At 57.5% G+C, this 12930-nt stretch overlaps 1 protein-coding gene across 9 annotated transcripts in view; it reads left to right on the top strand.

Annotated features, from left to right (window-relative positions):
• The window catches only part of LOC140411246 (kinesin light chain 1-like), a 669745-nt gene that overhangs the window by 508705 nt on the left and 148110 nt on the right, over positions 1-12930 (top strand). For all 9 annotated transcript variants that reach the window (XM_072500365.1, XM_072500366.1, XM_072500367.1 and 6 more), the window contains exons 6-8: positions 2420-2507; positions 3557-3658; positions 10151-10324. In XM_072500365.1, the coding sequence (XP_072356466.1) occupies positions 2420-2507; positions 3557-3658; positions 10151-10324 (364 nt within the window). The remainder of the gene's footprint in view (positions 1-2419; positions 2508-3556; positions 3659-10150; positions 10325-12930) is intronic.

The following is a 12930-nucleotide window of genomic DNA, read 5'->3' as shown; positions in this document are numbered from 1 at the left end:
TGAATAAAGGTGTGATCCCACCAATGTCCTGCACAACTGAAGCACAGCTGTGCAACTTTGATACCCAATTCATGGATGCAATGAAAACATTCCAATAAGTTGCCGTACCTGCAAACTGGCCTTTAATTCATGCACCCTCGGAACCTCCGAGCTCTGCACGAGTTTAAAACTAAGGGGTCTCCCATTTAAGACCGAGGTGAGGAGAATGTTTTTTTGGCTCAGAGGGTCCTCAGTCTGTGGAATTTATTTGTTTCTGGGTTGTGGGTGTTACTGGCAGTGCCAACGTTTAGTACCCAGCCCTAATTGCCCTTCAACCATTGCACAGGGCATTTAAGAGTCGACCACATTTCTCGATCTGTAATCATGTGAGGCCAGACCAGGTGAGGACGGTAGATTTCCTGCCGTAAAAATGTATTTTTGCCAGGGAACGGGGTGGGGGTGTCCCCTGTCTCCATTGCTTTTCGCATTAGCGATCGAGCCTCTGGCAAGGGCGCTTAGAGCCTTGGGAGAGTGGAGAGGTATTGGGGGGGGGGGGGGGGGGAGCCTCGGGTCTCCCAAACACAGACTAACTTTTGTTGTATATTGCTAACCTGGTAAAAGCTGTGATAGGATCATGGGGATATTGATCTTGGAGTTTGGGCCATTCTCGGGGTATTAGCCCCACATGGGGAAGAGGGAGGTATTCCCGGTGAGGGGGATGGGCTTGCAGAAGTTGCCGTTTCGGCTGTTCGGGAAAGTTTCCCACACCTAGTTGGACCCAGGTGAATCCGGTGGAGGATTTTAAGAGGTGGGATGTTTTGCCCCTGTCATGGGCTGGAAGAGTCCAGACAGTTTCGGTGACGGCCCTGACAAACTTTCTATCTGTCTTCCAAAACCTCCCGCTTTTTGTGCCCAAATCTTTTTTTTGTTCAGGTCAATAGGATGATCCCGGAGTTTATATGGGCGGGTAAGGCACCCCAGATTAGGAGGGTTAATTTTGGAGAGATACGGGGGGAGGGGGGGATTAGCCTTGCCAAACCTGCTGAATTATTACTGGGCGGCGAACGTTGAGAAGATCAGGAAGTTGGCAGTAGAGGAAAGGCCAGTGTGGGGTCGGAGGAGGAAGCCTCGTGTAGAGGGCCGGGTTTGAGGGCGCTGCTCAGAATCCCTGCAGCACAGAAGGAGGCCATTCGGCCCATCAATTCTGCACCGACTGTCTGAAGGAGCACCCTTCCTAGGCCCAGTCCCTCGCCCTATCCCGATACCCACCTAACCTGCGCATCCGTGGACACAGTAAATGCTACTGGCTCCTCTTCCATCCTAGCCAGCTAGGTACTCCACGAGCCTGGTCGTGGTATCAGCGCCAAGGCTATGGAATCAATGATGGCAGCTTTTTAAGTTGGGAAGTATGTCACTATGACACCAACCTGGCAACCCCAGGTTTATTCCGGCAGACCTGCGTTCCACATTTAGGGCGTGGGAGTGGGGATAGGGTGCTTTCGGGATCTGCTTGAGGGGGTTACACAGTTGGGAGAGCGAGAGGCAGAGTTCCATCTCCCGAGGGGGAACGGGTTTCGGTATCTGAAAGTCAGACACTTTGTTCGGGAGGAGTTGGCTACGTTTATGAAATTACCACCCCCGGCGATGCAAGATAAGATTTTGCCTGAAGACCAGATAGGGGAGGGAAGGATCTCGGACAGATAGGGAGGGTTAATGGAGAGAGAGAGAGGTTTTCGGTGGAGGAAATGAAAGGGAAATGGGAAGAGGAGTAGGGGAGCGGGCAGGGCATTTTCGAAGCCGGGCTGTGGAGTAAGGCTCTGCGGAGGGTTAACCCATCCTCCTTATGTGCAAGACTGAGTCCCATCCAGTTCAAAGTGGTGTATGGGGCACAGACGACAGTGTCTAGGATGTCGGTTCTTTCCAGGAGTAGAGGATCGGTGTGGGCGATGCACAAGGAGCATCACGTCCACCTGTTTTGGGCAGTCCCGAAGTTGGATGAACCGGGAGAGAGGCTGACGTGTTTGGCCTTTGCCTCCCAGATAATCCGGAGGCGGATATTGTTAGGATGGTGGGACCCAGAGCCTCCTGAAACGACGGTGTGGGGAAACGGCTTGGAGGAGTTTCATAGTGGGATTCAAACCCAAGTCTCCAGTGAATGACGCTGGGTTTCTGGATTGCGACTCGAAGGACAATCCCACCGCTGCATAGCCTCCCACTGACAGACGAGGGAGTCGAGGGTTTTGCTGCAGACGGTGGTGTTGAGACCACAATCATGGTTATGTTGCATGGCGGACGGGTCAGACTCGCGGCGTCCTCCTGCTCGTAATCCGTCTCTGAGCTCTCTCCGACTCTCACCGTTCACTGCGTGTGCCTTCCGGAATGCTTTAATCAGCCTTCTCTGTCTCACCCTCTTCCCTTCCCTCTCTACCTCACTACACAGGGACCAGAATAAATACAAAGAGGCAGCCCACCTGCTGAACGATGCCCTGTCCATCCGAGAGAAGACCTTGGGCAAGGACCACCCAGCTGTAAGTCGAGCAGACTCATGGGCTGGGGAGGGATACATTCAGCAAAACTAATGCCTGCATTTTCCTTCTATCCTCAACTCTCTCTCTCTCTCTCTCTCTCTCTCTCTCTCTCTCTCTCTCTCTCTCTCTCTTCCCCCCCCCCGCCGCCCCCGTTTCGCACACTCCCTGCACTTGCTCAAGGGGCTGGTTTCAACTGTGGCCCAAAACCTTGTATCAGCTAAACGCTTAAATTCAATTTCTCCTGTAACAGCTAACACCAGAAGCTCACCACAGAGTAATGCAGAAAGAGTACAGATAGAAAAATAGGTTAGATACAGAGTAAATCTCCATCTACACTGTCCCCATCAAACACTCCCAGGACAGGTACAGCACGGGGTTAGATACAGAGTAAAGCTCCCTCTACACTGTCCCCATCAAACACTCCCAGGACATGAACAGCACGGGGTTAGATACAGAGTAAAGCTCCCTCTACACTGTCCGCATCAAACACTCCCAGGACAGCAACAGCACGGGGTTAGCTACAGAGTAAAGCTCCCTCTGAACTGTCCCCATTAAACACTCCCAGGACAGGTACAGCACGGGGTTAGATACAGAGTAAAGCTCCCTCTACACTGTCCCCATCAAACACTCCCAGGACAGGAACAGTACGGGGTTAGATACAGAGTAAAGCTCCCTCCACACTGCCCCCATCAAACACTCCCAGGACAGGTACAGCACGGGGTTAGATACAGAGTAAAGCTCCCTCTACACTGTCCCCATCAAACACTCCCAGGACAGGTACAGCACGGGGTTAGATACGGAGTAAAGCTCCCTCTACACTGTCCCCATCAAACACTCCCAGGACAGGTACAGCACGGGGTTCGATACAGAGTAAAGCTCCCTCTACACTGTCCCCATCAAACACTCCCAGGACAGGTACAGCATGGGGTGAGATAGAGAGAAATTCCTCCTTGGTGCCAGATCCTGCTTTATTGAATGTGAGGATAGTTGCAGGGTGAAGGATATTTTTACTACTGCCTGTCTGATTGCGTTCTGTTTGTTGTGAGTAGGTAGCAGCGACCCTGAATAATCTGGCTGTTCTGTACGGGAAACGGGGCAAGTACAAAGAAGCTGAGCCTCTGTGTAAGAGAGCGCTGGAGATCCGAGAGAAGGTGAGCTGCTCACAGAGTGTGAGGATGAGAATGAGCAGAATGGGGCATTCTGTCAGATACTGGCATTGCAAACCTATCCTGGGATTTCCAGCCAGGGTCGAACTGGGCTTCAGCTATTCTCTGTTGGAAGGCACAGTGAGGATTTTCTTTCCCCATTAAGGGGCAGTTTAGCGCCAATTTAGGGGCCAATCCACCCACCCTGCACATCCTTGGGTTGTGGGGGTGGGACCCACGCCGACACAGGGAGAATGTGCAAACTCCACACGGACAGTGACCCAGGGCTGGGATCGAACCTGGGACCTCGGCGCCGTGAGGCAGCAGTGCTAACCACTGTGCCACCGTGCCGCCCGACACAGTGAGGATTATTTTTTCTTTCATGCGATGTGAGCGTGGCTCTGGAACCGTTCCTGATTACCAGTGAACTGTGTCACTTGCTCAGCATTTCACAGGACGATTAAGAGTTAACCACATTGCTGTGAGTCTGGAATCATGTGGGCCAGACCGGGTAAGGATGGCAGATTTCCGAATGGACATTAGTGCACCAGATGGGTTTTTGTCATTCAGTGATACCTTCAAAGAGTCAGTACTGAGGGAGTGCTGCACTGTCAGAGGGTCAGTACTGAGGGAGTGTGGCACTGTCAGAGGGTCAGTACTGAGGGAGTGCTGCACTGTCAGAGGGTCAGTACTGAGGGAGTGCTGCACTGTCAGAGGGTCAGTACTGAGGGAGTGCTGCACTGTCAGAGGGTCAGTACTGAGGGAGTGCTGCACTGTCAGAGGGTCAGTACTGAGGGAGAGCTGCACTGTCAGAGGGTCAGTACTGAGGGAATGCCGCACTGTCAGAGGGTCAGTACTGAGGGAGAGCTGCACTGTCAGAGGGTCAGTACTGAGGGAGTGCTGCACTGTCAGAGGGTCAGTACTGAGGGAGTGCTGCACTGTCAGAGGGTCAGTACTGAGGGAGTGCTGCACTGTCAGAGGGTCAGTACTGAGGGAGAGCTGCACTGTCAGAGGGTCAGTACTGAGGGAGTGCTGCACTGTCAGAGGGTCAGTACTGAGGGAGTGCTGCACTGTCAGAGGGTCAGTACTGAGGGAGTGCTGCACTGTCAGAGGGTCAGTACTGAGGGAGCGCTGCACTGTCAGAGAGTCAGTACTGAGGGAGTGCCGCACTGTCAGAGGGTCAGTACTGAGGGAGTGCCGCACTGTCAGAGGGTCAGTACTGAGGGAGTGCTGCACTGTCAGAGGGTCAGTACTGAGGGAGTGCCGCACAGTCAGAGGGTAAGTACTGAGGGAGTGATGCACTGTTAGAGGGTCAGTACTGAGGGAGTGCTGCACAGTCGGAGGGTCAGTACTGAGGGAGTGCTGCACTGTCAGAGGGTCAGTACTGAGGGAGTGCCGCACTGTCAGAGGGTTAGTACTGAGGGAGTGACGCACTGTCAGAGGGTCAGTACTGAGGGAGTGCTGCACTGTCAGAGGGTCAGTACTGAGGGAGTGCTGCACTGTCAGAGGGTCGGTGCTGAGGGAGTGCCGCACTGTCAGAAGGTCAGTACTGAGGGAGTGCTGCACTGTCAGAGGGTCAGTACTGAGGGAGAGCTGCACTGTCAGAGGGTCAGTACTGAGGGAGAGCTGCACTGTCAGAGGGTCAGTACTGAGGGAGCGCTGCACTGTCAGAGGGTCAGTACTGAGGGAGTGCTGCACTGTCAGAGGGTCAGTACTGAGGGAGTGCTGCACTGTCAGAGGGTCAGTACTGAGGGAGAGCCGCACTGTCAGACGGTCAGTACTGAGGGAGTGCCGCACTGTCAGAGGGTCAGTACTGAGGGAGTGCCGCACTGTCAGAGGTTCAGTACTGAGGGAGAGCTGCACTGTCAGAGGGTCAGTACTGAGGGAGAGCTGCACTGTCAGAGGGTCAGTACTGAGGGAGAGCCGCACTGTCAGACGGTCAGTACTGAGGGAGTGCCGCAATGTCAGAGGGTCAGTACTGAGGGTGAGCCGCACTGTCAGAGGGTCAGTACTGAGGGAGTGCGCACTGTCAGCGGGTCAGTACTGAGGGAGTGCTGCACTGTCAGCGGGTCAGTACTGAGGGAGAGCTGCACTGTCAGAGGGTCAGTACTGAGGGAGTGCTGCACTGTCAGCGGGTCAGTACTGAGGGAGTGCTGCACTGTCAGAGGGTCAGTACTGAGGGAATGCCGCACTGTCAGAGGGTCAGTACTGAGGGAGAGCTGCACTGTCAGAGGGTCAGTACTGAGGGAGTGCTGCACAGTCGGAGGGTCAGTACTGAGGGAGTGCAGCACTGTCAGAGGGTCAGTACTGAGGGAGAGCTGCACTGTCAGAGGGTCAGTACTGAGGGAGAGCTGCACTGTCAGAGGGTCAGTACTGAGGGAGAGCCGCACTGTCAGAGGGTCAGTACTGAGGGAGTGCCGCACTGTCAGAGGGTCAGTACTGAGGGAGAGCTGCACTGTCAGAGGGTCCGTACTGAGGGAGTGCCGCACTGTCAGAGGGTCAGTACTGAGGGAGTGCTGCACTGTCAGAGGTTCGGTACTGAGGGAGTGCCGCACTGTCAGAGGGTCATTACTGAGGGAGTGCTGCACTGTCAGAGGGTCAGTACTGAGGGAGAGCTGCACTGTCAGAGGGTCCGTACTGAGGGAGTGCCGCACTGTCAGAGGGTCAGTACTGAGGGAGTGCTGCACTGTCAGAGGGTCGGTACTGAGGGGGTGCTGCACTGTCAGAGGGTCTGTACTGAGGGAGTGCCGCACTGTCAGAGGGTCAGTACTGAGGGAGTGCTGCACTGTCAGAGGGTCGGTACTGAGGGGGTGCCGCACTGTCAGAGGGTCATTACTGAGGGAGTGCTGCACTGTCAGAGGGCCAGTACTGAGGGAGTGCTGCACTGTCAGAGGGTCAGTACTGAGGGAGTGCTGCACTGTCAGAGGGTCAGTACTGAGGGAGTGCTGCACTGTCAGAGGGTCAGTACTGAGGGAGCGCTGCACTGTCAGAGGGTCAGTACTGAGGGAGTGCTGCACTGTCAGGGTCAGTACTGAGGGAGTGCTGCACTGTCAGAGGGTCAGTACTGAGGGAGTGCTGCACTGTCAGAGGGTCAGTACTGAGGGAGAGCTGCACTGTCAGAGGATCAGTACTGAGGGAGTGCCGCACTGTCAGAGGGTCAGTACTGAGGGAGAGCTGCACTGTCAGAGGGTCAGTACTGAGGGAGTGCTGCACTGTCAGAGGGTCAGTACTGAGGGAGTGCTGCACTGTCAGAGGGTCAGTACTGAGGGAGTGCTGCACTGTCAGAGGGTCAGTACTGAGGGAGTGCTGCACTGTCAGAGGGTCAGTACTGAGGGAGTGCTGCACTGTCAGAGGGTCAGTACTGAGGGAGTGCTGCACTGTCAGAGGCTCAGTACTGAGGGAGTGCTGCACTGTCAAGAGGGTCAGTACTGAGGGAGTGCTGCACTGTCAGAGGGTCAGTACTGAGGGAGCGCTGCACTGTCAGAGGGTCAGTACTGAGGGAGTGCTGCACTGTCAGAGGGTCAGTACTGAGGGAGTGCTGCACTGTCAGAGGGTCAGTACTGAGGGAGAGCTGCACTGTCATAGGGTCAGTACTGAGGGAGTGCCGCACTGTCAGAGGGTCAGTACTGAGGGAGTGCCGCACTGTTAGGGGGTCAGTACTGAGGGAGTGCTGCACAGTCGGAGGGTCAGTACTGAGGGAGTGCTGCACTGTCAGAGGGTCAGTACTGAGGGAGTGCCGCACTGTCAGAGGGTCAGTACTGTGGGATTGACGCACTGTCAGAGGGTCAGTACTGAGGGAGTGCTGCACTGTCAGAGGGTCAGTACTGAGGGAGTGCTGCACTGTCAGAGGGTCAGTACTGAGGGAGTGCCGCACTGTCAGAGGGTCAGTACTGAGGGAGAGCTGCACTGTCAGAGGGTCAGTACTGAGGGAGAGCTGCACTGTCAGAGGGTCAGTACTGAGGGAGCGCTGCACTGTCAGAGGGTCAGTACTGAGGGAGAGCTGCACTGTCATAGGGTCAGTACTGAGGGAGTGCCGCACTGTCAGAGGGTCAGTACTGAGGGAGAGCTGCACTGTCAGAGGGTCAGTACTGAGGGAGTGCTGCACTGTCAGAGGGTCAGTACTGAGGGAGTGCTGCACTGTCAGAGGGTCAGTACTGAGGGAGAGCTGCACTTTCAGAGGGTCAGTACTGAGGGAGTGCCGCACTGTCAGAGGGTCAGTACTGAGGGAGTGCTGGACTGTCAGAGGGTCAGTACTGAGGGAGTGCCGCACAGTCAGAGGGTAAGTACTGAGGGAGTGATGCACTGTTAGAGGGTCAGTACTGAGGGAGTGCTGCACAGTCGGAGGGTCAGTACTGAGGGAGTGCTGCACTGTCAGAGGGTCAGTACTGAGGGAGTGCCGCACTGTCAGAGGGTTAGTACTGAGGGAGTGCTGCACTGTCAGAGGGTCAGTACTGAGGGAGTGCTGCACTGTCATAGGGTCAGTACTGAGGGAGTGCTGCACTGTCAGAGGATCAGTACTGAGGGAGTGCCGCACTGTCAGAGGGTCAGTACTGAGGGAGTGCTGCACTGTCAGAGGGTCAGTACTGAGGGAGTGCTGCACTGTCAGAGGATCAGTACTGAGGGAGTGCCGCACTGTCAGAGGGTCAGTACTGAGGGAGTGCTGCACTGTCAGAGGGTCAGTACTGAGGGAGTGCCGCACTGTCAGAGGGTCAGTACTGAGGGAGAGCTGCACTGTCAGAGTGTCGGTGCTGAGGGAGTGCCGCATTGTCAGAGAGTCAGTACTGAGGGAGTGCCGCACTGTCAGAGGGTCAGTACTGAGGGAGTGCTGCACTGTCAGATGGTCAGTACTGAGGGAGTGCTGCACTGTCAGAGGATCAGTACTGAGGGAGTGCCGCACTGTCAGAGGGTCAGTACTGAGGGAGTGCTGCACAGTCGGAGGGTCAGTACTGAGGGAGTGCTGCACTGTCAGAGGGTCAGTACTGAGGGAGAGCTGCACTCTCAGAGGGTCAGTACTGAGGGAGAGCCGCACTGTCAGAGGGTCAGTACTGAGGGAGTGCCGCACTGTCAGAGGGTCAGTACTGAGGGAGAACTGCACTGTCAGAGGGTCCGTACTGAGGGAGTGCCGCACTGTCAGAGGGTCAGTACTGAGGGAGTGCTGCACTGTCAGAGGGTCAGTACTGAGGGAGTGCCGCACTGTCAGAGGGTCGGTACTGAGTGGGTGCCGCACTGTCAGAGGGTCATTACTGAGGGAGTGCTGCACTGTCAGAGGGCCAGTACTGAGGGAGTGCTGCACTGTCAGAGGGTCAGTACTGAGGGAGTGCCGCACTGTCAGAGGGTCAGTACTGAGGGAGTACTGCACTGTCAGAGGGTCAGTACTGAGGGAGTGCTGCACTGTCAGAGGGTCAGTACTGAGGGAGTGCTGCACTGTCAGAGGGTCAGTACTGAGGGAGCGCTGCACTGTCAGAGGGTCAGTACTGAGGGATTGCTGCACTGTCAGAGGGTCAGTACTGAGGGAGTGCTGCACTGTCAGAGGGTCAGTACTGAGGGAGTGCTGCACTGTCAGAGGGTCAGTACTGAGGGAGAGCTGCACTGTCAGAGGGTCAGTACTGAGGGAGTGCCGCACTGTCAGAGGGTCAGTACTGAGGGAGTGCTGCACTGTCAGAGGGTCAGTACTGAGGGAGTGCTGCACTGTCAGAGGGTCAGTACTGAGGGAGTGCTGCACTGTCAGAGGGTCAGTACTGAGGGAGTGCTGCACTGTCAGAGGGTCAGTACTGAGGGAGCGCTGCCCTGTCATAGGGTTAGTACTGAGGGAGTGCCGCACTGTCAGAGGGTCAGTACTGAGTGAGAGCTGCACTGTCAGAGGGTCAGTACTGAGGGAGTGCTGCACTGTCAGAGGGTCAGTACTGAGGGAGTGCTGCACTGTCAGAGGGTCAGTACTGAGGGAGTGCTGCACTGTCAGAGGGTCAGTACTGAGGGAGAGCTGCACTGTCAGAGGGTCAGTACTGAGGGAGTGCCGCACTGTCAGAGGGTCAGTACTGAGGGAGAGCTGCACTGTCAGAGGGTCAGCACTGAGGGAGTGCTGCACTGTCAGAGGGTCAGTACTGAGGGAGTGCTGCACTGTCAGAGGGTCAGTACTGAGGGAGTGCTGCACTGTCAGAGGGTCAGTACTGAGGGAGTGCTGCACTGTCAGAGGGTCAGTACTGAGGGAGTGCTGCACTGTCAGAGGGTCAGTACTGAGGGAGTGCTGCACTGTCAGAGGGTCAGTACTGAGGGAGCGCTGCCCTGTCATAGGGTCAGTACTGAGGGAGTGCCGCACTGTCAGAGGGTCAGTACTGAGGGAGTGCCGCACTGTTATTGGTGTTTTTAAGGCACAGTGTTCAATTGCTAGCATGATCGGAACGATGTTCAATGTGTTTTTGGGTGTGATGTGTTTCTGGGTCTGGTGACCTGTGCTGCCTGCAGCCTCTAATGAGCCAACATGGGTTTTCTGTGACACAGGTGCTGGGTAAAGATCACCCTGACGTAGCCAAGCAGCTGAACAATCTGGCCCTGCTGTGTCAGAATCAGGGCAAGTATGAGGAGGTTGAATATTATTACCGACGAGCTCTGGAGATATACGAGTCCCGTCTTGGACCTGATGATCCCAATGTGGCCAAGACTAAGAACAACCTGGTAAGGTGGGCTAGAGGGTGCTGGGAATCACTCCGATTGGGCGGGGAGGGGGGGCTGGTCCTGGAGGGGCCTGGGCCGGGTGGGTGGGGGCCCCCGGGCCAGACGGCACGGGGGTGGGGGGCCGAGGCCGGGTGAGTGAGGGGCGGGACGGAGCGGCCGTGTGGGGTGGGGGTAGCCCGGGTCAGGCAGGGTGGGGGGGCGGCCGTGTGGGGTGGGGGTAGGCTGTGTCAGGCAGGGTGGGGGAGCCTTGGGGTGGGGGTGGGGGGGGGGGTGGGCGCCAGGCGAGGTGGGGGTGCCGGGGCCGGGTGGGATGCGGTGGCCTGGGCCAGGCGAGCTCAAGTGGGAACTTTACGTGGGGGAGAACACAGCGATTGCGGGGGTATAGGCGTGAGTCTGAGGGTGCGGGGACGGGAGTGAGAAATGCGGTGCTGGGTGCAACTGCTGAAGTGGGGGATAGGAGGGGTTTGGTCTCAGGGGTTGGGAAAGGGGCATTCGGTGTGGGGGACACGGGGGTTTGGTGTAAGGGGTGTTCGGTGTGGGGGACACGGGGGGGTTTGATGTTAGGGGGTGTTCGGTGTGGGGGATACGGGGGGGGGGGTGTTCGGTGTGGGAGACATGGGGGGGGGGGGGTTTGGTGTAAGGGGTGTTCGGTGTGGGGGACACGGGGGGGGGGGGGGTTTGGTGTAAGGGGTGTTCGGTGTGGGGGACATGGGGGCTTGGTGGAAGGGGGTGTTCGGTGTGGGGGATACGGGGGGTTTGGTGTAAGGGGTGTTCGGTGTGGGGGACACGGGGGGTTTGGTGTAAGGGGTGTTCGGTGTGGGGGACACGGGGGGGGGTGTTTGGTGTGGGAGACATGGGGGGTTTGGTGTAAGGGGTGTTCGGTGTGGGGGACACGGGGGTTTGGTGTAAGGGGTGTTCGGTGTGGGGGACACGGGGGGTTTGGTGTAAGGGGTGTTCGGTGTGAGGGGTAAGGGGGTGTTCGGTGTGGGGGACACGGGGGGTTTGGTGTAAGGGGGTGTTCGGTGTGGGGGATACGGGGGGTTTGGTGTAAGGGGTGTTCGGTGTGGGGGACACGGGGGGTTTGGTGTAAGGGGGTGTTCGGTGTGGGGGACATGGGGGGGGGGGGTTTGGTGTAAGGGGTGTTCGGTGTGGGGGACACGGGGGGGGGTTCGGTGTGGGAGACATGGGGGGTTTGGTGTAAGGGGTGTTCGGTGTGGGGGACATGGGGGGGTTTGGTGTAAGGGGTGTTCGGTGTGGGGGACACGGGGCGTTTGGTGTAAGGGGTGTTCGGTGTGGGGGACACCGGGGGGGGGGGGGTGTACGGTGTGGGGGACATGGGGGGGTTTGGTGTAAGGGATGTTCAGTGTGGGGGACACGGGGGGTTTGGTGTAAGGGGGTGTTCGGTGTGGGGGACACGGGGTTTGGTGTAAGGGGTGTTCGGTGTGGGGGATACGGGGGGTTTGGTGTAAGGGAGTGTTCGGTGTGGGGACACGGGGGGTTTGGTGTAAGGGGTGTTCGGTGTGGAGGACACGGGGGGGGTTTGGTGTAAGGGGTGTTCGGTGTGGGGGACACTGGGGGTTTGGTGTAAGGGGTGTTCGGTGTGGGGGACACGGGGGGGGGGGGGTTTGGTGTAAGGGGGTGATCGGTGTGGAGGATACGGGGGGTTTGGTGTAAGGGGTGTTCGGTGTGGGGGACACGGGGGGTTTGGTGTAAGGGGTGTTCGGTGTGGGGGACACGGGGGGGGGTTTGGTGTAAGGGGTGTTCGGTGTGGGGGACACGGGGGTTTGGTGTAAGGGGTGTTCGGTGTGGGGGACACGGGGGGTTTGGTGTTAGGGGGTGTTCGGTGTGGGGGAGACGGGGGGTTTGGTTTAAGGGGTGTTCGGTGTGGGGGACACGGGGGGTTTGGTGTAAGGGGGTGTTCGGTGTGGGGGATACGGGGGGTTTGGTGTAAGGGGGTGTTCGGTATGGGGGATACGGGGGGGCTTGGTGTAAGGGGTGTTCGGTGTGGGGATACGGGGGGTTTGGTGTAAGGTGCGTTCGGTGTGGGGGACACGGGGGTTTGGTGTAAGGGGGTGTTCGATGTGGGGGATACGGGGGGGCTTGGTGTAAGGGGGTGTTCGGTGTGGGGATACGGGGGGTTTGGTGTAAGGGGGTGTTCGGTATGGGGGATACGGGGGGGTTTGGTGTAAGGGGTGTTCGGTGTGGGGGACGCGGGGGGTTTAGTGTAAGGGGGTGTTCGGTGTGGGGGACATGGGGGGTTTTGTGTAAGGGGGTGTTCGGTGTGGGGGATACGGGGGGTTTGGTGTAAGGGGTGTTCGGTGTGAGGGGTAAGGGGGTGTTCGGTGTGGGGGACACGGGGGGTTTTGTGTAAGGGGTGTTCGGTGTGGGGATACGGGGGGTTTGGTGTAAGGTGCGTTCGGTGTGGGGGACACGGGGGTTTGGTGTAAGGGGGTGTTCGATGTGGGGGATACGGGGGGGCTTGGTGTAAGGGGGTGTTCGGTGTGGGGATACGGGGGGTTTGGTGTAAGGGGGTGTTCGGTATGGGGGATACGGGGGGGTTTGGTGTAAGGGGTGTTCGGTGTGGGGGACGCGGGGGGTTTAGTGTA

The sequence above is a fragment of the Scyliorhinus torazame genome, chromosome 4 (genome assembly GCF_047496885.1).
Source record: "Scyliorhinus torazame isolate Kashiwa2021f chromosome 4, sScyTor2.1, whole genome shotgun sequence".
Taxonomy (NCBI): Eukaryota; Metazoa; Chordata; class Chondrichthyes; order Carcharhiniformes; family Scyliorhinidae; genus Scyliorhinus; species Scyliorhinus torazame.
Note: the sequence above shows the minus strand (reverse complement) of the source record. Positions and strands in the feature narration are given on the sequence as shown.